At 39.6% G+C, this 23,743-nt stretch overlaps 1 protein-coding gene across 1 annotated transcript in view; it reads left to right on the forward strand.

Moving 5' to 3' along the window:
- Positions 1 to 23,743, forward strand: part of LOC146760335 (cytosolic carboxypeptidase 4-like) — a 74,891-nt gene that overhangs the window by 17,940 nt on the left and 33,208 nt on the right. Inside the window, exons 2-4 of the mRNA XM_085551529.1 lie at positions 16,592 to 16,721; positions 19,167 to 19,298; positions 22,441 to 22,617. Of these exons, the coding sequence (XP_085407655.1) occupies positions 16,592 to 16,721; positions 19,167 to 19,298; positions 22,441 to 22,617 (439 nt within the window). The remainder of the gene's footprint in view (positions 1 to 16,591; positions 16,722 to 19,166; positions 19,299 to 22,440; positions 22,618 to 23,743) is intronic.

A 23,743-nucleotide genomic window follows, 5' to 3' on the forward strand; every position in this document is an offset into this window, starting at 1 on the left:
CTGTAACCAGGTAAACCTTGTTAGAAAGGGCAGTGATGCTTGATAATGTATCAGGCATTGCTGCTGTTCCCTTCCTTGCAGTATTAGCATTGGTTCAATCATTTGAAACTCAGTTCCTTTTCACCATGATGTAGAGCTGTTACTGTTGTCACGTTTGAATGTTTTAACTGCACTTCAGTAATAGGCGAGTGATCCCAGTATCTTATAACCTGGCAGAGCAGGTTGTCAAAGGTTTACAATCATAAATGATTGGCTGGCAGCCCAGGCTGGAAACTGACACTGCCTTTATCTGCCATGGTCTTTGATTTTCATTTTTTTTTTTTCTGGTTTAAAGGTCCTGTAGTCTGTAATTGCTTTTTTTGGGCTGATAAGGTTGTATTGTTAGCCATGAATTTGAGACCAGCTGTTGTCTTCAGTAGTTGGATGTTTCACTGCCTGAGTTATAATTATAGTCCATAAATTGTGTTAGAATACTTGGTAGCAAGGAGCATACTGAAAATGAGATTCTTTTCAATATTTGTGTCACTTTGCAGAAGACAGAGAAAGAAGTATTGTCAAAGGACAAGTGTGTGCTGTTTTTCTTATCTTTCTGGGGCTTTGAGGTGAACGAGAGTTTGTCTGGCATTTTCTCTTGGATTGTACTCGGATAAGCATGTGGCACTACTTGGATTTACAGCATGAACTTTAAGCCAGAACCACCATGCTGCAGAAACTTCACAGCCATAGGAGTGCAGTGTGAATATCTTTTCCACTGAAAGACCCGATTCCTTGTTTGTAACCCTGCAGTGAAGCTGATGGAAGAAGCTCTAAGCAAAGTGCTGGCTCTCTATGTGTAAACAAAACAGCACTGAGAAATCCCCCAAGGTCCAAGCTGTTGGTTTTTCTTATGATTTATACCTTCTCAGTTATGTGAATAGAAACGTAAATATTTACCCTATCTTTGATTGTTTTCTTCACTATCTCAGCATACATTTTCTTTCCTTGAGGTGCCCCCAAAGGGAGTGAAATCCCAATTTCTTTGCAGTTCAGAGTCTCTTTTATTTTTGTCTTTTATTTCTTAGCAGAAGTCTTTCTTTCTGTTTGCACTTCAGCTTCTGCCCTTTGTGTGCTGCTTTCCTGCTCTTCCTTTTTTACTCATTTTTTGTTTTGCTAATCCACTGAGATTATTGAAGCATCACATGTCGTTACTGGTAGGTACTGTCCAGAACTCTTTCCAACCCTTTACTTTGTTCTTTGCCAAATATAGCTCGATATTGGCCTATGGTCACAGTTTTATCTCTATGGAATCCATCCATGCTGTCAACTATAGAATCTCTGTCCTAGTAGTTCTTTAATATTTGGAAAATAATTCATCTTCATTCCTATTCAATGCAATGGACTGTATCGTATTTCTTGAGTAGCTTTGTTCCCCATTGGCCTATTCTGTTACAATATTTTCCCTATTACTTATGTAGGACTGTTTTATATTAAATAATAGAGAGCGTTAAGTGGTTTTGTTATTAGTGTTCAGAAATCGTTAGTGTAGCTTATGCTCTCCTCAGACCCGAGTTTAGAAGATATAATCTGTAGTTTTCATTGCTGTGGCAGTTTCCCTTCATCAGCAAGGAAAAAACAAGTGGTGCTTGTAAATTCTCTGTCTAATAATTCAGTGATTACGATATTAGTAACATGTTGTGCAAAACAGGTGGTGGTGGGAGGAAGAACTAGAAGAGAAGAGAAACTGTCAGTCTTGAAAACGGCAGTAGATTTCTTTGTTTCTCCTCCTTGAAACTCATTTGGTTAAGTGAAGTGGGATTGGGTTTGATCGCTTGTTTGAAAAATCACGTTAAATAATCCATTTATCTGCGGGATGTGTGGAAAGGCCTCTGGATTCCATGACTTACTGTAAAGAGCCGTGGGGTTTCACTCTTGGCAACTGCATTTGATGCCACTCATCCCAAATAGGTAAAACGTACCTCAGTGGGGTAGGAAAAGATCTTGATATCATTTAAAAGCCACACTGTGGGGTTTATTTAGATAAAATTAACCAGTATATGCCTTTTTTTTTTCCCCTCTTTCTTTCTATTTTTTCTTCCAGTCGTGCGATATGAATAAAACATTTGCCTGTGTGGAGCTGATTGTAACGCAGTGTTCCTATTGCTTCCAGTAGGGATTTGAGAAGGAAGTTGCTTTTCATATACAGTCCTATCTGGTGGTTAAAAAGATAAACGTCTGGTAGGGAAGATGAATTGTTTCCATATATTTTTCGGTTATATTTCTTAATGGGGCACATTTAAGAAAGAGATGATTGTGTTTATGTAGAATGATGTGTGTCCTATCTGTGGTACATCCAGGTGTTTGAAGGTCATTGATGGATCAACCCCCTAAATGTGAGGCTTCTCTTTGAGCAATACTTTTCACAGTCCATAAGCGTTTCTTCACTGTGGCTTTGAAGTGTACTGAAGATGGTTATTGTTGTTGGAAAGAAGGCATCTTTTCTTTAAAAACGTACAATGTAATGGAAGTTGAAAGGAAGGTAGAAAAGCACAGTGAGGAATTGACAGGCAGCTCTATCTATCACATGACAGTTGTACTCTAACAGGACAAAAGTTGACATTTGCTACAGTCATATTCAATAGGCGACACTGAGTGTCAATATGGAGCTCTGGGCAGTCGTTATAATGGCTATGAGTGGTAAGGGAGAATGACATTTTTGATCTGTTTACTGAGATCATCTTATATCCAGAAACTGAAGGAATAAGAATCTCTACGACTTGGCTCTAAGTAATTTATTTTCATTTGCTCCTCTTATTAATAGAAATCACTTCTTTTAACATGCACCATAATGCATTGAATGACAACAGTGATATCTTTGGCAGATTCTGAGCCTACAAATGTACTGGAAATGCGTGTTCTGCTGGAAAATCAGACGAAATAGGAAGATACTGAGTTGGTGAACTTTCTTGTTTGCGTTGTTACAGGAAATGATTAAGGAAAACCAACTGATGGCCTTTTGAGTCGCATTCTGTGAAGCATCTCTAGTGCCATCAGCATGATGGGGAAATTGGTCAATAAAGGGGCAGTGGCTTATGGTTGCATTCTGCTTCCCCTGCATTCTGCTGTAGATCTACCATTGCTCTGCTGTAGTAAGTGAAATTAGTTTGCAGGCTGGTAGCGTTACTGGTAGTGTAACCCAATTGTGGTGTGTAAATTCCCCCATTTCCTTTTTTATCTTCCTTAAGAAACTGTAAACTTTATTTGTCAACCAGTCAGAATCTCTCAGTGAAACATCTGGCTGAAACAACTGCTAGCAGATAAAACAAAAACTTCATCACTGCTAAAAACAAGTAGCAAATGTTGTGTATGTGAGGATAGTGATGATAAGGGACCATTTCCTTTGGGAACAACAGAAATGAGGGATGTACCGATGCTTTCTTGCCATTCCAACTTTTGCTAGGACCTGATGTGTACACAAGTGTGCTCTGTTAGAGGATATTAGAGGATATATATTTGCTGTTCAGGAAACCTTCTCTGATAATCTGGCTTAGCCCAAGCCTGGGGTGAGTTTCCCTGCTCCATTTTTTGTTTGTGCTGATGCTTTTTTGACTCAGGGTAAATGGCAGATGAACTGACCCTTCCACTCTATGGCACTATGGTTTTGGTTGTGCATGAGTCATCTACTGGTATTCAGTACTTGGTGGGATGTGACCAGAGTCCTTCCTTACAGTGCTAGCTGATTTTTAGCCCAGGTTAAGTATCCATTAAAATGTAGCCCATGATCTCATGCATAAATGCAAGGCACATCTTCTCCAAATGTAGTGTGGATATTTTCTGTGTGGACATTCTGAGTGTAGTTTGAAACATAGATAAGTGATCAGGTTAATGGAGCAGCAAAGGGATATTTGCAGTTGCAAGCAGAGAGCTAGATAATAATAATAAATCAGTAAGAAACTAAAATTCAAACATCTCTCTTCTTTGATTGCCATTAAGGGATTGTGGCCATTCAATCAGTGGATATACTTTGCATTTGATGAAATCCTGGGATGTGCGTGTAAATAATACTTTGAAAACGTAGTTGACTAAACTACAACTTAAAAGACACATGATTTGACTGTACTGATTTCTATTATTCCTTTGTTCAAATGGCATCTCCCATATTACTGCTGCAGCAAAGCTCTCTCTTCAGAGAGCTTGTCAGTGGTATCATTGCTTCGAGTGCCTCAAGGGTTCTTCTCCTTGCTCTTCCCTTTGCCAACTTTCAGTCACATCTATGACCTCAGCAGGAATGTTATTTGAAGCAATGGCAGTGCTTCAGTTCTTCTAACAACCCTCTGCTAAATCATTTCCCTGAACTCAAAATGGCAATGCATCTGAACCACCGATGGACTTAGTGAAGGGAAAGTATGGGAGAGTTGGGAAGGGCTCAGCCAGATGCCACAGTGAAGCAAAGCTATTGAATATGTGATCATGCAAAAGTATCTTAGCTTCTTCCACCTTTGCCAGCATCTTCAGATGGAATTATCTTAGACGTAAGCTAGATGAAGGAGGTGCATGCACCCTAAAGGGTATATTCAGAAGTATTTCTCATCAAGTATGACATAATATTGAGGAAGAAGACATAAGTCTGTACTTTTGCATGTAACTGTCAGGCTGTTAATTTGTCCCTAGTATCTGTGAACCATCCAACACAGCTACTCTTTTAGACAGCAATCAGTACTCAATGCCACATAGACAGGAAAACCCTAACAGATAAACAAGAGAAAAAGGCACCTGCTTGTTCTGTAATCATTGGAAACTTGCTCAAAGTTGGAGTCATGAGGATTTCCTCTGAGATGTGTCTACTCTGAAATTCAGCTATTATCTTTCTGTTTGAAACCATTATGCTTAGGAGGTCACCTCATCACCTCTTCCAGTGGCGTAAAACCACGTTCTTGTGATATCTTCCAAGCAAGTCCTATTCACCTGACTGAGCTGGGAAGCGCTAGAATGAAATAATGCTCAGCAATTTTGAACCATTCCAACACCCACAAAATTTGTGTTTTCCTAACGTTTGCACACAATTGCAGTTACTGCCTTTTTTGCGAGGCAGCAGCTGGGGGCTGAGAGCAGGCAGCTGCAGCCTGCCACAGCCACCGCTGGAGTGCCTGCACATATAAAAATGATGGAACATCCAGCCCCGCAGTTCCTTAATTGCAGCTGGGATTTTGCAGCTGTGGAGTCATACCATGAGAAATACATTCAGTGCTGCCATTCAACGAGCATAATTTTGGGGCCAACAGATTTGCTGTGTGAGAAACGAGCTCTATAAGGCCTAGTTCTTCCTCTTTCTTTTTACCTTGTTGCTATCTCTGTTAGCTTTCTGTTCCTGGTATTTTGCAGCACTCAGGGCTAGAGATAAGCGTCTATCACGCTATCCACCACTAAGGAACTGCTGCTCAGACTGTGAGGAGGTTAAAAAAGTGTTACACCTTAAGAAGAATTAAAGATATTTAGCATTTCACAGCACTATATAGCACTATTAATTATATATATTTGGAATTAAGTTGTTCAAGAAAGGTGGAAGGCTGAAGTTTTTTTCTAGGTCTTCTGCTTCAGGCAATCAATGACTTTGCTTACAAATACACTATAAAGATAAGAAGCTGAGAAAGCACTAATTTACCTAAATTCAAACAGTAACAGCTGAACTACGTTGTTTATATATATAGGAGAAAGATAACTTAGATCTTAAGGTCTTTCCTTTGTTGGTGTTTATTCCTCAGTGTTTTTACAGCCACGGTCAAAATAATTTGCAACATTTATTCCAGTTGATCAGAATGGCCTACTTGAATTTGCACATTGATTTTTGTAGAGGATATTTCTATGAGCTTATCGGTATTGATTAAATGTTATGCAGCTGAGTCTTTAATCTCTCCTGGGTCTGAGAGGGGCGGGATAGCTCAAAGTACAAGGAGTCCTGGAGAAATTCAGAAAAGAAAAACACTATCAGATAACATCAGAAATATTCCAGAGCCTCGTTAGCCTTCCTGCCTCTATTTATGATTCTAAGCACATGGCGTGTTTCTGTTTCAAATCCATCTTCAAACAGAGAATTTTATTCCCCTGTACTTCCCTTCCATGTCATTCTGTGGATAGAAATGCTATGGATGCCCTCCACTGAAAAATATGGTTGGAAGTTGCGTCTAAGGTTGTTTCTTTGCAGTGATGAAATATTGGTCTTTAGAAGGCAGTTTTGAAGCTCTTTTGGTTTAAAGTTGGTGCTTAGCACAATTTCTCCTTCGTGGCATAAGTAGTATTGCCCTGTATGATGCACTTAGCAATAAATCAGTACTGTTATTCACCTGTTAGGTCTGGAAGGTCCATCAAGAATTAAAACATAGAATCATGGGCAAACCCTGCTTTACCCATGAGGTGATGAAAACTGTTTCTCGTATTAGAGAGAAGAAAACTGTAGTGCTCGGTCGTTAACTTAAGTAAAGGTAGACAGTATGGTCCTACTCCTTGTTTAGTGACTGAGCATGTAGAGCAGCCAGCAGACACATGTTGTTTAGTGGCACTGTATCAGCTTTTAAACATGGACCTTTGAAGTAGAAGAGCTATAATGATCCAGTGGTCCTATTAGTGTTCTTATCTTGTACCCTTTTCTCCATGTCTAAATGAGAGAGCTTACTGTGCTGCCCTTTGCTATGTCGTGAGTTATTTCAGCTTTTGATCAGAACCTGAGGTTTTGACTCACTGACGCAGGACAGTGCTTCTAATCTGAAAGTTTTTTAAGTGCTTTATTACCAGAATTGGATGCCGATCATTGATTTTCTTCATAAGTGTCTTCAAACCCATTGATGCCCAAATATCCTTAATTCATTACCCTTCAAGAGATTTTTCCTCTACTTCAATACATTAAAAACAAGGGAAGGGAAGAGCTATGCAGAAACTCACCAAAATACTTGGAAAAGTTCTGTGTCCTCCATTCTAGAATATTGCTGATATATTCTGATACGTAAAGCTTCCTGATTCAATTGAAGAACAGAGATAAAAACGAATAGTAAGGACCATAAATTAGTTGCCCTGATCCAATATGTTTTAGGAAGCTAGTTAAGAATTTCCTGACTTTGGAAGATGCTGAGTGCTTGCAATTCTATTGAACTTCAATAGGCAGTGATGAGTAGCTCCATATTTTGAAAAATCAGGTCATTTATTTCAGAATTCAAGTAACTTCACTTTACAAATCTGTTTCAAGAGGGATTTTTTTTTTGATCGTACGAGCCCCCAATTAAAATTTGCCAATTGCTATGGAAAAAAAAAAAACAGCTTAGATTTCTGCTCACATAAGTATATAAGAACCGCTTACATTTGTTCCTATCTACTGTCCTAGTTTTTCTTTGACTTTTGTTTTTTTCCACTAGAATCTTCCAGCAAAACTGCTGCACTTAATGTGTTTGCCCTGGTTTCTAAGGCAGATCTCCCCTCAAATTCAAATCCTTTTTCTTAGGAGTCTTCATTTTTCTCTATGCGCCCTCACTTTTCTGTGCCAGCTTTACTTACCACTTGCGTGGCATCTCTTAAACACTTGGCCCAATCTCACCATTATGTGAGTTTCCCTGGAGAATTGGGTCTGTTTTGTTTTGTTTTATAGCGATTTTATCAGTTACTGCATTTTATATGGATATTTTAATTTTTTTTTTTTCCTGAATGTTTTGCAGACATTTACAAGCCCATCAGGTTTCTCCAGTGAATACTTTATTTTAATAAGTGGGTATTGAATGCTTCGTTTAACTTTACTATTGTGCAGTGCCCAGAGACACTGTGCTTGGATGAGCAGTTACGTAAGTGCAATTTGTTTTAGTGCATCTTTTCGTATCAGAATTAGCATTCAGTTGAGCTTTGAAGTCATGTAGTGCATAAGCATAGGGGGAAAGTAAATAAAACAACTTAGTGCATCTGCAGATATAACCCCAAACTGATTTACTTATCTGTGCCTGCTCACTCTGCTCAGTGACAGATCAGTCCCTCAGATGCTTTTCTAGTGATGGTAGAGCAGCGGTTGCCTGATCTCTGAGGATGCATGGAATGCGTGTCTAGTTCAATAGAAGACATGCATTTCCCTTCAGAGTCAGGTGGAATGCATAACTTGAAAATAAGTCTTTTGTTGTTTTTTCAGTGTTTTGCTCTGGCTTTTTTTCCTATTTTGACATGGAAACTGTATTGCAAACAGACCTGATCTGTAACTATTGCTTATCTCTACAGAAAGGAACACTTATTGCAAAGAAATCAAATTGTTTCATAGGAATTCGTGACTGTTCAGTGGACTAGGCAGGCAGAGCTGGAAATTCTGTGTTCAGAAAGGGGAAAAGCTTGCATTCATGTATATGATTGCTGAGTAACCTGTGAGGAATTATTACTTCATTGCGGGGAGATTGTATTTGTCATGCAAGTAGCCTGTGAAGTTAGTAGGCATCGTCACACAACAGTGTATATATCCTGTTATAGCGGGCATTTCCAGTGGAGCTGTAGGCATCAGTAGCAATATGATCACAATCATATTGGTTTTAAGGCGTGACTGTAAAAAGAAAGGGAGAAAAGTAGGAAGAAAGAAGGGAAAGCTCCTCCAATGTGAGTGATTAGCAAAGTCTAGTGTTACTTTCTTTAACTGTGCCTGCCATGGAGAGGGTGGTTGACAAACTGTGTTCTTGGGTTTGTGTTATTTCATAAGCTACCGCTCAGCATATTTCTGGTAATGGTGCTTTGTCAGTACTCTAATTTACTGACGGAGGAAGTATAGTATGTCTTCATATATGTCAACCTGCAGTCAGTTCCAGCATAAATCACATCACAGTCTCATGTACTGAGATCTCTGCTCGTGCTGCTGTCAGTTTGCTGAAACAAGTCTGATACACAGATCTTTGCAGGCCCCAAACTGAAAAGGGACTCTAGGTTTCCAAAATTGGTTTGTCTTCTGAGGTAGGCGCACAATGTCCTGATCAATGACTAGCAGGAAGCGGGATGTTACAAGCTGGACAAAACCTTTTAGATGATGCTGAACATGATTAGACCAGGATGATGTTAGTGATGGTCCAGAAGGGAACTGTATCATAATATCTTGGACCACAGTCCTTGTGCAGTGTTTGTTTCATTACTCTCATTACTAAAACAAAAGTGCAACGGTTCTTCAGCACTCACTGACAATGTTTTTGGATTACTCCAATTATTCTATAACTTATTAGCAGAATATTTCTGATTCGTAGCATCTGTTCTGAGGTCTTTTCCTCCCATTCTAATTAACATCTTCAGTTCGCTCTTGCCTGTAGGAATGAGTGCTACCTACTGGACTATGGGGCTGCATAAGGATCCTAGGAAAATTGAACAGATCTGAAGGTATCTCTGCACATTCTATTTATTTTTTATTCTTGGCCTCTACGCAAGGCTCTGCTTGTAGTTCTTATTATTGATCTATGATGCCACACTTTGCTCTTATGTGTCACTTAGTTGGGTTTAAATTTTAGAACAGTCATCTGGAAAATGTATTTCTTAGTGTTCATTTGTATATGGAGATTGCACTGATATAACTACCCGATATTTAAATCAACTCAATTAATGCAATCCATATGTGAGCAATTAGCTTAAGTCAGTTAAGAACCTTTCTTCAGGTATATGAATGTAAACCATATTTAAATTAAGAAAGTGAACAATGCAAGACTTAGAAGCAGGCTGAAGGACATTACTTCAAAAGTAAAATGTTAGTTATTCAGTCCTTTGTCTTGAAATCTCTGGTTCTGGTCTTAATTTTTCACTGATTTGCTACCTTGTTGCATGAGTTGCACTTTTCAATATTTGTGCCTGCAAAATTAGGATCTGCTGAAAGAGTTTGTAGGAGGATGAGGCTGTCTTAAAGAACTGTTTTCTCCCCATGGTAAACTTAAGCTTTTCAATGAGTAATAGTCAAAATTGGAGCCAAATCTTCCCATTTAAAAACATCATTTCCATTTGGAAATGTCATTGCAGTGCCATTTGGGAGTTGCTTAGCTGTCCCGTTGTCCTGGCTTCACCTGCCTCCCCTGCTGCATCTTAATTTGTGCATCTTACTGAATTAGTGTTGTCAGCGCTTTAAGTTGTGTTGTAGGACACGTGGCCCAGACAAAGAGGCGCTTTGGCAGAGAAGAATGAGTACCTTAGAATCCTTAAGTGCACATATTCTGCCATATGCTGAGGGCATCTCTTAAACAGTTTAACATTCTGAACTGGCCAATTTGAAGTTTTGATGGAAAACTCCAAGTTTTGAAGAGAATGAGCTGAGGAAAAGCTATGATTTCCAGCAGGAAGCAGGTACTTGTTAAAAGAAAAATCTTGAGTTGAAAATTACTTTTTCCAGTCAGAACTAGTGACTAAAAATTCTGTTTTGGGCTTTCTTACCAGTGAGAAAGTATTTGAAGTTGTTGCAAAAAGGGTCTAAAGATGACTCAATCTCATGGTAGGTGTCAAGAAACTTTCAGTTTTTAGGTGCTTCCTGAATCCTTATTTACTCCTCCACAAAATAGTACAGATCATCATAACTTGCATTTTCCTCATAAATGACAGTGCAAAGTGTCACCAACTGCAGGTGAATTTGTTCTCATATTTGATAGTTACTGTTGTTGCAGCTAAAATAGTAGAAATCTGATGAGCGTCCTTTCATGTGGAACTGAGGAGGTAGTTTAGCTGTGATAAGGCTGTTAACTCACCTTTTCAGTAGGTCATGTGAACTTCTTGTCTCATTTGATTATGACATTGACAGTGTTAGCTGGGAATGATGCAGATCTCATTCTGTGTCTAACTGGTTTGTGACAAAGTGCGGCTTAATGAAATGTGTCCGCTGAGAGAAAAGGAACTCTCCTATCAGAATAAGGACAGAGACACAGTTACACGGACCAAAAGGAGAAAGCACAGACTAAATCATTTATCTTGGGAAGGAAGAATTGTCCACTGTAAAAAAAATCAGTCAGATGTAGAAGGTGAAACTCTGAAGGCTCGTTATGCTAATTAGCATCAATGCTCTGATGTGGGTAGGCAAGAAGAAGCTGATGGAGTGGTGCTTTAGAACACCATTTGCTCAAGAGGAAGTACAACGCATCATGGATTCATTAATCTGTGCTGAAATGGAAAAGTCTTTGAGCAGCAGTGGTCTAAAGTGGTCAGGATCTTTCCAGTGGCCTTGTTCAGTTGGTTGGCAGCCAGATAGTACGAGTGTCATCTAAGAGATAAGCTATGATCAGTAGTGAATTGTTAGCTGCAGTAATGTGGATGGAAACTGCTTTGGTCATTGGTGCCTGTATATATGCCTTGCAGATATTCACCTATATTTCACTGTGAACAAATGAAAATCTGGTAACTTCAATCCCTGAACAAAGAAAGAACATTGCCCCCTTTGTTTCTTGAAGTAAATGGGGAAGGGATCACATTTCTTCAGTGAAACCCCGTGGCTTGCCAAGATGCCCAAGTGAGGTATCCCAGAGGGAACTTTAAGCAGCTCACTTAAATGATGGGAAAGAAGTTTCACTATGAAATTAATGATGCAGCCCAGAGCACAGTAGGAAAACACCTTGCCCTCTTTTTCCCCATCTTTGATTCCAGCTGTAGAGTCCTGTAGTGCTTATCTGTATATTTATCTGCTATAAAATGAAATGGATTATATGAAGAGCTCTACGAAGCAGTACTCAGTACTTCAACATTTCTCTAATGCAATTAAGGCAGATATTTCAGAAAATGGAAGACTGTTAGTTGCCATAAGCTGGTGTTTCATTGGATTGCACACAGTTTAAAGCCTCCAATATTGCTGTTGTTGTGGGGGCTTCCTGTTTCTAGAATGACCATAGACATCGCAGGGCAATGCTGTAATGCAACGACTAGATGGCATTGGATGAGCATCTCCATGGAATAAATGTATGGTGAATGTAGTCAGTTCCAGCGCATGGACTTCAGGCTGTAAAAAAATAATTCTATTTCTGTCACATCTTCCTTTTAATTATGAGGGAGGGCTTTACTGGTTCTGCTGCTTTCCAACATCACTGCCTTGTTCTCTGAAAAGGTTAACAATCAAGAAAATTCACGATTCCACCTGCCCTCTCCACATGTACTCACATCTCAGGTTGATCTGAGCTTTCTTAATTGCAAGACCAAAACACCTTAATGCAAATATTCCTCTTGCTTCCATCCTGGGTAAGCAGTAGTTATTTATAAGTCCAGCATGCTGTGTCTGTCTGAGGCTGCCACACGCTGTTCAACGGCATCCTGATGTTTACTTGTGCCTACTTTCCTTTATAGATATTCTTATCCTGTGCTGGTACTGCTGTCTGCTTTTAAGATGCACAGTGAATGGTGATGTTGCTCTCTACATATCAAACACAATGCATCCCTTTAGATTTCATAGTTCACTGTGCCCCAGGTGCTGTTATTATCAGTCCTGACATCATTCATTTGATATGATGGGCCCTGTCTTTCCATTTATCTGTAATGGACAGGAGATTTTGAATCATTTTATCTTCCAAGCACAGCAACATCTTTTCTTTAAAAAGTGACTTTCCTCTCTTTCCACTTCTCGCTTTCTTCCTGGTCTAATATCTTGTGCATTACATTTATCCCCCCCATGTCTTTATTTCATATTTCCTTTTCCCTTTTGTTTTAGTGTTGTTTTTTTTTTTGTTTTGGTTTGTTTTGTTTTTTGGTGTTTGTTTTCTTTTTTCCCCTCTCCTCCCCATGTGTTCCCTTCTCTCTTTTTCCCCTCTCATTTTTCTTTCCATGCAGGGCATCGAACCAGTCTTACAGCAGCCAACTGAAGGGTTCTGTTGACAATATCAGCCTTGGGTTAGGACTAGTTCATGTCTCCCAGTCCAAAGACATTTCAGAATTCAGTACAGTTGGAAGCTGAGGCGCTCAGGGATCTTTTGCTTTGCTCTTAAACCAAGCAGACCTAAGGGTGAGAGAAAAAAAGAGGATGAATCTTCATTAAAACTTGATGTCAGACTTCGAGGTACAAGATTAAAAGCAAGGTCTTAAAATTGCAAACAGACTTAAAATATCATTCTGTTTTTAACTGAATAGGTCCGTGCTTTAGCAACTTAACCTCTTTCTCATTAACTCTCTGTGAGGTGTCCCTGCCTTCAGAGCAAGGTCTAATGCTTCTCTTAGAAGTGCATTTACTGCCTGTGTATTCAGAAGAGAAAACTCAACCTCATCTTTATGACTGTGGTGTATCAATTTGAGATGTTAAGGATCTGGCTTTTTTAGAGTAGTTCTCCCATTTGCAGTTCAGAATGACTACCTGCCTTTATACATCTTTAGAGGTGCAGCTTGCAGAGGTGCAGGAGTATTACTGATGATGTGTACTGATATTTGAAACCAACAATCATCAACAAATTCACCTGTGGTTGAGTTTTCTTTGCTCACAGCCAGTCACAGGAGAGCTGAGCGTGTTCCATCAAATCTTTGCTTCAGGGTGTGGGCTTGACTACTTTCTGTTCATTTTCCAGGGCTGCATGGCACTAGTATATCTGAAAGGCAGACAACCCAAGCGTTTCTTTCCTCAGACAGTTGTGAGTGCTGGGTGCTTTGCTGTGGATCACTGTGGCAGTGTTTTCTGGCTACGTACGTTTTTAGAACACCTTAGTTATGCTTTGAGGGTCCCATCTTCTACCAGCTCTGTGGCTTTTCCTGAGTTATTCTAGAACTACTTACAGAAACGTTACAGCCCCAGAGTCTGCTTGGAGGAGAAGGTCAAAAGTGTTTGGTCTTGATTGGTGGGAGAGATGTGTGATATTTGCACAAACTACTTCAAATTGTGGAACTGATCCTTTCTACAGTAGCACTAATGGATCGTGTATCTCAAAGGTTGTGGCCGAACGTTTAATGGAGCCACTTCAGTTCTTATGTAGAACAAAGGAGCAAATAGTTTCCTTTTTTCTGTGCTCTGGTAGTCAAGCAGTACCCCAGGAGGCAGCTAACAGCTGTCCCACATGCTGACCCCCGTCAAAGAACTGTTTAAAGGTAGAAAAGGAGGTAGAGCTATAACAGAAGTTCAATCCAAAGCATCAGACTTGTGAGCAAGAGAAATACAATTTAATTACGGGTAATCTGTTTAGAGGTAGAGGTGGGGTTTCCTTTACTCTATTGGAATTCCTTGTGGCAAACATTTTCATCACTTGGTTTGAGCTGCTGGGAGTCCCATCCAGGCTGTCACGTAGTCTCACTAATGCTGCAAAGGAGAGAAGACATAAAGCACTTAAAGCAAATACAGTAGCTTGGAACTACGTTGTGAGAAATGCCTTTGGTTTGAGAAGTGAATTTCATTAAATCTTGCCAAATGTAGAAAGCCAGTCTCAGCTTTCCAGTCTCTTTATTTGCTATCAGCACTTGAGATCAGCTTAATATTTTACCTTCACCCTTGGATGCAGAGCATAACGGACAAAACCATTATCTGCGAATGTCATCGCTATTAGGAGAGGAAGAGAAGGAGGAAAGGAGCAAGGGAACAGAGCTGGTGGGGATCTCCAAAAATAAACAGCCTATAACAGTATGGTCAGAGGGAGTGAGCGAGGTTGGAAAAATCAGTGTCTCATAATTTAATTAAAGTTCTGCATCTCCTTCAGAGCTATGGCTACAGGCTGCCAGGCAGAGGGCTAATATCTAAAGGTCATTCGAATGAGCGAAGATACTAATCACTGGAGGACAAAACTGAACTCTGCCTCCCAGTTCTTGCCTTCTTGGTGAGATTTTACCTTCCTTCCATTATAAATTAGTCTGTGAATGTCATGGGGCAATTGAACTGTCATAGAGTCTCCTCTAGGAAGAACCTCCTTTTGTATCAGAATGATGGAATTGGTAAATTGCAACATGGGCAGAGTAAAGACTGAAGAGTGAGGGTACTGTGACCTATGAACATGTCAGCATGCTGTGTACAAGATGTGCTTGTGAACCAGCCCTACATTCCAGACCACAGTCCATAGCAGAATCTAATGCTGCAATGAGAAACACTGCAATGCAACAGGATCGATTAGTTTTTCTTGCCTCCTTTTCTAAGAGAACATCTAATTTCTTCTTGTGTTCAGAAAGAAAAATAATTTATATATATATTTACAAACTGGCTTTTTGTTTAGTGACTTTTAGAATGGAGTTACGCCTGCTGGAAGGAAACTGTGTATGCACACAAGTTCTTGGCAGAAATACACTTGTAAATCTCAGCTGAGCATCTGTTCTCTTGCAGGTCAGGAAAGGTGAGCCTGCAGGTAACTTTGCCTGAAGGGCTATTAAGAAACATAACAGAAACGGTCATGTTTTTACATAGAATATTTGGTAGAAGCATTCAGTGACTTCTCATGCTTTTGTTACTGGCAATATTTTTCAGCTTTCAGAATGAGCAATGTAGCAGCTGTGGGTTATGAGGAAAAAAAGGAATTCAGGTAACACTGAAACTAGAGTAAAGTCAGAATGAGTCTTGTGATGTTGCCAGAAACCCCAAGATGGCATCAGAGACCTTGTTTTTCTCCATTAGAAACGTATGACATTTTTAGTGGATTTTATTGTTTCTTTGTTTTCCTTTCTTAACCAGTTCTCCATTGTATCTAGTATTTTTTGAAGTATTCCAGCCTTAAGACCTTTTTTCTGCAAGCATTATTTGCAAGGCTCACTGATAACGCTGGATGCAATGCACCCCAGTTGCAATGCGAGATTCTATCTTCAGACCGCCAGATTGTGTCCCCAGGAATACATCTGTACTTATTCTGTGACTAGGAGGCTGGAACAGCAAAGCTGGATGTAACTCTGTAGCTAGAAATTTGTCCAGTACTTACAATAATTAGGCTCTGCAGTGCACACAATCACTAATGAGGGAAATTAGTCAGATTCTGCAAAATTGTACAATGATGTGCTGCTCCTTACAATCAAATATCCTGCAGATTTTTTCACTGATCACTGAGTCAGGAGCAGAATATTTTCAATCCAACTAATGAAAACACTTTCTCAGTGCAAATCTAGGATCCTTATTTAGCTTTTTATCCAGTCTTTGCAGTGAATCTAGGTAATTGTTCCACATAATGATGTAGCATGCATCAAGATCTTCTTGATGTGCTTCAGATAGCTACATTTCTCATGAGCGGAGGAGCTTAAATGAGATATCCAGCTCATCTCATTTAAGTGCATACATATTTCAGGCTGGTCGAAGAGATTCAAGCACCTGTCTTCAATTAGAATGAGTAGGAGTTGGATGTACTTATTTGCTGTGGAGGTTTTGAGAAGCCTTTGCTGTGCACGTAAGCTGGGTGAGTTTTGTAGATAGCGCAGAATTTAGAGCGTTTCCGAAGGTAATTTTGTTTGTAAGTGGTCCTGATTGTGTATGTACTTAAGTAAAGGAAAATCTGCATTTATTTTCAGGGCTGTAACTGTCTGAATTCTGGAAGGAAAGGGGATGATAAAATCTGCATGGTGGTACGCACCTCTGAAATGTACCGACTGTTGATTCATTCCAACCCAGTGTTAAAAGTCTTTGATCTGTGTTTTAATTGGCATTCCCCATCTTTGTGCCAGGTCTTGCCAGAATCAGGAACTCTTTGGAATCAACTTTTGTTTGTGATGTGTTGCTTTGTGATTTCAGCCACCGTTGTTCCTTGAGTGGAGATGATCTGAACAGGCAGTGGCTGACTCCCAGTTCTCAGCTCCATCCAACAATTTACCACACCAAAGGTCTTCTGTATTATCTGCGCAGCATCAACCGGGCCCCTGTGGTGAGTAACTCCCTGTATCTTCTATGGGTTATTGCACGCAGATGGATTATTGCAGTTGTGTCAACAGCCCTGTTTTATGGTTAGAGATGTGGAAAGCATACTATACCGCTATACTTTCATCACTGTGGGGTGTTTTTGAAAGTCTTGGGTTATCTACTGAATCTTCTAACCAACTCCGAACTTCAGAGTCTTCGTGCACCTGCAGAGTGAATACAAATTCCTTACAGCTCCTTAGTATCCTCAAAGTACTTCAGCTAAACTAGATATTGTTAGTAAGTTATTGTTATCTTTCTGGCAATGACAGGAGAAATTCTGTGAAGACATAGTCTGAATGGATCATGCAAAAGCCCAAACTGGAGCAATCTGTGCAATCAGAGAAACACAAGTTAGCTTTCAAAATGGTTGAACTTTTCTGCTGCTTCAGTGAGAAGAAAATGACTTTTTGGGGGAACTACCGGAAGTTCATGAGGGGTGATACTACTGGCATATGTCTGGGATCTGTCCCCATCTGTTCGGTCTTGATGCCCAACAGAATGAATAGTTCTGAGACCTCAGGATAAAAAAAAAACACTGATGGTTTCAAATGTTGATGAACAGAATGGAAGTGGATGGAACAGCAAGTTGGCTTCTTATAGCCCCAGTTAGGCAGGAAATGTCCTAAGATGCACTGTTCACTCTGGTCTTGATGAGAAAATCCTCAGACAAGGTGAAAATGTCTGTGAGTTTCTGATAAGTAATCTTTTAGGTAATAATATATGCATCTTGCATGTTAGTAATTCTGTAAATTGGCAGGTAATTGATACCTGGTTGAGCTGGGATCTCTGCCTCAAAATAGAACCACAGCTATAAAACCTTCTTTGATATTCATAGGAGTAAATTCTAGTTGGTACCTGTGGTTAAACTAATCTATGACTGTATTGCTGGAAGCATAGATGGAACGCTAACTGGAAAAATGCCTGTCATTAAAAGAACCAATAAATGCAGCTGTTTAGAAGGGGGCTTTATGGGATAATTCCCTGTTTTTCAGGCAGTTGCTTGAAGTGTAGGACTGCATAAGCCCCATGTGTTGGACTGGGTGATCCTTTTACAGGTCCTGTCCAACTCAGGATGTTCTGTGGCTATAGCAGTCCTGTTAACTAGGACTTGTGGGATGAATCTGCGTGTGAGTGTCTTAGCATCTCCAATCAACGTGCAGCTTGTCAGAGCAGCTGGAGGAATTTAAATGCTCAGTTCCTTAGGTAATTAAACTTCCTGACTGGCTGCAGCTAAACTGAGTTACTGTATAACTACTAAACAAGCATACTAGGGTAAAACTTGCCTTAACAGTTGGTGGAAGAAGTTGATCTATTCCATCTGTTTCTCTCCTCCTGTCTATGTTTATATAAGAATATGTATCTTTCTTCCTCATCTTTTTAATTGATCCACAGTGCTTCCCTACCTTATGACACCTGTCCCTTTGTCTCTGATAGATGCCTCAGAAAACTATTTAAATGATATCACGATGTTCCTTTCTAATCGGCAATGAATATTGCCTTAAAACAAACCAATTTCTTCTCTTTAGAAATCCTTGTCTTTTCACTGCTGGATTTCTGAATGTTTCTGATAAAGACATGGAGAATATATGTAACAGCAGTGTCTATATTGACTTCATATTCCGGAGGGCAATGAGATTGATTATTATTTAACACTTGGGTCAATATTTTCCTCTTGGGTCATTAAATCGTGATTTTCATTTTTATCAAAGTTGATATGTGCCTATGAAGGCAATCAAAACTTCCATTAAAACCTGGAATGTACCTTGTACCTAGTTTATATGATAGCTGACATGAGAGATGGATTAAATAGATACATTACGTTGTGTGGAATCAGATTATTTGTCTGACAAAGATAATGTCCCGTGCTTTATGTCCAGGAATTCATGTAAGTATCTGACCACATACAATACATTTTTACACAACTGCACAATTACATTTTCCTAAACATTGTGTAGCACAGTTTTTGTGTTTAAAGAAGCCAAGGTGATTAATTGCTGGCAAAAGGTGCAGTTTTAAAATCTCCTGAGGCTAATGCTAGAGTTGAGAAGTCAGAGGAGCCCAACAAATTGCTCCGTTGTATCATAAGTTACCATGAACTCTCAGGTTCCTCGGTTGGCATGGAATCTTGCACAGATGTCATGTTTATTTCTGCTGTGGACAGAAATGCACCGGTGTTGACACTGGATTCATGAGATCATGTCAGTTCCAATAGGTAAAACGAGGTACGGCTGACTAACAAAGTTTGACACTGATTATAGGCTTGGCCCAGAGCTCTGCTCTGAGTTTGTCTGAAGAGCACTGACAAAGGTGTAATTCCTCACATACAATCCTCTAGTATTTATAGTGTCTGTTGTGAAGAACCACAAAGCTTACTTCAGTATTACAGATTTTGCCTTTCTTTCCTCCCTAGGTGTTCTGTGACTACCATGGACACTCCCAGAAAAAGAATGTGTTCCTCTATGGTTGCAGTATCAAAGAGACCTTGTGGCAAGCAGGTTGCGTGGTCGACACAGCAGTTATCACAGAAGATGTTGGCTACAGGGTAGGTCTGCTTTGTTCCTTTCTACAGTTGTTGGCATATATGTGCACCTACATCCCTCTTTAAGATGAGGTCAGATCACAAGTTCTGTTGGTAGGTGCAAACTTGTCTTGCAGCAGAGGAGTAGAGATCCAGAAAAGTTTAAATGATTCCTACTATCTTCATGCACCAGATATCTGCGAGAATATTGTCAATAGGTGGATCTCTAATTCATTTCATTAAGATGCTGTTTTGTTGTCACTGCCGCTGACTAATAGAAATGTTGTATTTTTGTGTTTTATAAGTTCCAAGTATACATGTGCTTCTCTCACCCTCAACTCACGAGAAGTCCCCGTGGAAACACTTGTTTCACAAGGAAAAGCAGGAAGGGTGCTTACAGTCAGAACATCGCTTGTTGTATTTGAAATCAGTGGGCTTGAAAAGGCTGAGGATAGTTCACTGTTACACAAACAGAATTCAAATGCTGCTTTCAGCATCTGGTGCCTGTCTTGAATCTGCAATGAAGAAACCAAGAGCAAGCCTCCAAGGGTGTCCAAGAATCTGCAGTGGCCTAGATGAAAGGCTTTGTGATTGCAAAATATGGGAAGTTTCTCTCCTTCCTCCCATGAGTAATTGGGGACGATCCTGCTCTCCATGTATTTACTTCCCAAAAACATGAGCAAAATACCTCAAGAAAATTGTGATTTTTGAACAGCCTTTGCTGTAGCCCTTGATTCGTGGGAGAAAGAGGCATTGTTACTTCCTAATACTTGGCCTCAGATGACATGCGTAGCATTGACATTGGAAAACCCAACTTCAGGATTTCTCCTTTTAATCACCATTCCAGGCCCCTTTGACAGTAATCTCTGAAGGGACCTCAGTAAAGAATCCTAATTCCATTCTGACCAAATGGGAACGGAGGTTTATGGACATGGGCAGCACCCCCGTTTTTGTGCATGCTAAATCCAGCTGTATGAGAGACAGGGAGCATGGTTAAAGTAATGTGTTGTCATAAAAGAATCCTTTGAAAAGATGCGTTTTCACCCTCCCAGAAATACAATTGAAAGGTAATTAATGAGAAAAGCAGAGGGGAAAGAACTATTAGTGTGAAATCCAGTGAAAGCTGGTAAAATGAAAGGAATATTAAATTCAGATTTGATAATGCTTCTAAATGAGTCCTGACTACAGAGACATTACTGTTACCTGCCAGCGTTTTTATTTAATCAAATATAGAAGACTGATTATGCATATAATTTCAATTGTTTTAAAAACTAAACTGGATTAGAGATCTGATTATGGTACTTCATAGCATATATTTACAAAAATCTGTGTGCTGTTTCAGATAAGGACAGAATGAAAACTATCTGAACCTTCACACGCAGTTTAGCTGGATCTCATGATTGTGTTCAGGATTATAATTGTTTGGGTGACTGTGCTTTATTTTTAACCCAGCTCCAGGAAAACCTGGATGTGTTGCTCGGAATCATAATATTTTGCAGCAAATTGTACTTTGAGGGCAATTCAGAAGCAGTGGATGTTTAGTTCAGAGCAAGTAATCAATTTTAAAGATTCCTCTGTTCGGTATTCTCCCAGGAAAAGGAATGCTGTAGTTCTTAATAGCACACTGTAGATCTTGACTTAAGAGTTAGGCTAATGCTTGTCTCAGGTTTGAAATGTAATCTCTCACTTTGTTCCAGTTATCTGTTCACAAGGTTTTTTTCTGCTGATGAATGGACCTTATAGATCTTTATGTCTGTACCTTACAGAACTGGTAGGGTCCATTCATAGCTATAGATTGGATATGCTGAAAATAACATTTACTTTCTTATTACAGAGGTATGTATGATTATGATGTTTGCAGTGGATATTGCAGAACAGTTTAGGCCAAAGATTTTATCTTCTGCGTCAGTCATCCTTTAAGAGAAGACCAGCTATTAAATGTTATTTTCTCAATTTTGATGAAACCAAGCAGTCCTGTACAGAACTGTGATGTAAAGCTCAACAGAGTGGAACTAGAATTGCTTAGAATCAATCAGTTTCACTGATTGTTATTGGAAAGTGAAATTAGCTGGTTGGCTTTCACTGCCCAAACTGAATGAAATTTGAGGGTCAATGCCATTAGCAATGAGCAGAAACTCCTTCTGTATGATTCCATTCCATTCAGAAGTTTAAGAAAGCTGTCATCAAAGAAATAATGAACGTTCTTATTTTACAAGCTCTTCACTGGATGGTCTTTGGGCATGTACTGGGATGCAAGCACAAAGGTTTATATGCACATATGTGCTTTTGTATGTAAATGCCCAATTTCTACACCGAGTACACCTAGTGTTAAGGTATCTAGTATATACTTTTACAGTTAGCATGAAGAAGTGTTGCATCCACACTGATAGAAATATTTGATAGCGCTGTGTATTAGCAGTGTTTATAGGCTGCTGTTGAGAAAAATGATTTCTAGAATAAGAAAATCACTCAGAGCTAAGAGGTAATTTTACTGAATTTTCATATTTACTCTTTATTGCCGCTTTCTATACAGAGTGCATTCAATGTACCATTTGATCCCAGATGAGAATAGTTTGGTTTATTTCACAATGCAAGATAGTTAAATGCTAAGCTCTATTTTCCTATAATTATCTGTGACCTTCAGTGGGATTATGCATTCCCCTTCTTTGCTGTGTGCTGTGTTCAAACAAAATTCCTCCTATAGCTGAATCCCTTGTCAAATTGTGAGGAGGAGCTGGAAAGGAAAGAATGGAAACATTGTGTGCTGAGCTATGACTGCAGCCCTCTAGGCAGAACAGGAAAATGTAGTTAATGTTGAAGCAGCTTAAAAAATAAAGCTTCATAAGTGACTTCAGCAGTCCAAAACTATAGGATGTGCAAAGACATCATTTTGGATGGGATGTACCAAATGTACTTACAGCATTTTTGTCTGTGACTGGGGACAAAAAAACAAACAAACACAACAAAACATTAGAATATGAAGATTTCACTTGGGATGAAGATGAGTCCAGTTTGGCACTAACTGGAACTATCACAGTGACAGTTTCTACAGGTAGCTTTGGTGATACGCGCTTTAAACAGCATAGGCCTCTTGTAGATGTATTTGTGATATAAATGCATGTACATCTGTTTGATTCATTTTCTCATTGCTGATACTTTCTTATAGACTCTTCCTAAAATCCTGGACAAAGTGGCCCCTGCATTTGTCATGAACAGCTGCAGCTTCCTTGTAGAAAAGTCCCGCGAGTCAACAGCCCGGGTGGTGGTATGGCAAGAAATGGGTGTGCTGAGGAGCTACACCATGGAGAGCACGTACTGCGGCTGCAGCCATGGTCTCTACAAAGTAAGTACCTCTTCCAAAGAACTACATGGCACACTCCTTCTAATGTGTGTCTAATGAGCTTGGGAGAATAGAGAGTGCTGTTTTTATGCTGTTTGGTATTGCCAGCTTCCTTCTATAATATAAGTGTAGCCATTCTACTGAGTTTCTTCTCAGTTAAATCCTTCCACGATCCTTCACTTTTAATCTTCCATGCCAGGGAAGTAGGTTCCTTGCTACGAGGTTTCATTTGACAGTGAAATAAAAAGAAATTCCAGTCTAATGCCAAAAATATTGAGCTGAATGAAGGAGTGTTTTTGAGATGATACAGACTGTGTCTTTATAATGGTATTCACAGTAGATCTGAGGTAATTAACATGAATATTAGGAGTCGTACACTTCCTGTTGCAGTCTATCTGGGCATTTGCTTGGCTAAACTTAAGAGCCTGCACTGAGAATTCTGCACTTGGAGTTTGTTACTGACAGCCAAAGGTAGCTCATCTATGAGCTGAAGCCACAGCTTTAACTGTGAACTAAATGGAGCTAAATTTCTTACCAAATGATGTTCCAGATACTGTGGGAAGGGCTGTACTTGTGCTGAGTGCATCAGAGACAGGAGCCTCTTGGCACTTTTTAAGTACATGGTTTGAGCTCTGGTAATTGTATTTAGCTGTACATAATTCTCCACTTGCTCAGTTGGTGAATTCTTTTTGTTCCTTTCCCAAACCTGTTGCTTTCCATGGAAGGGATTCTGTGCTCCACCTTATTTCTCCCACTAGGGAGCAATCCTTATCTATACAGCATTAATATGTGGTTAAGGATTCGAAAAGACCCTTAAGGAAAAAGCCATTGTTACAAATAACAATTAATAAGACGTTCAAATTATTCTTTGCAAGTTCTATGTTAATCCTTTTACATTCCATAGAATGTGGCCAGCAAGTACTCAGCTACTGTTTTAACAGTGCTCTACTATACTCACATCATTTCTTAGATAGAAAAGGCAGAAGAAATATCTGAAGATGGTTTAAAGAAAGAGAATATAACTGCCCTGAGCATTACACCTAGTGCTCCCTACTCTGAGAAGTGCTGATGGGGTGCAATAGGTACCACAGGTTGTGGTGGGGTTTTAAATTTCCTTCAGACAGTGGGG

This window comes from Coturnix japonica, chromosome 6, assembly GCF_054131305.1.
Source record: "Coturnix japonica strain WE chromosome 6, WE-NBRP24, whole genome shotgun sequence".
Taxonomy (NCBI): Eukaryota; Metazoa; Chordata; class Aves; order Galliformes; family Phasianidae; genus Coturnix; species Coturnix japonica.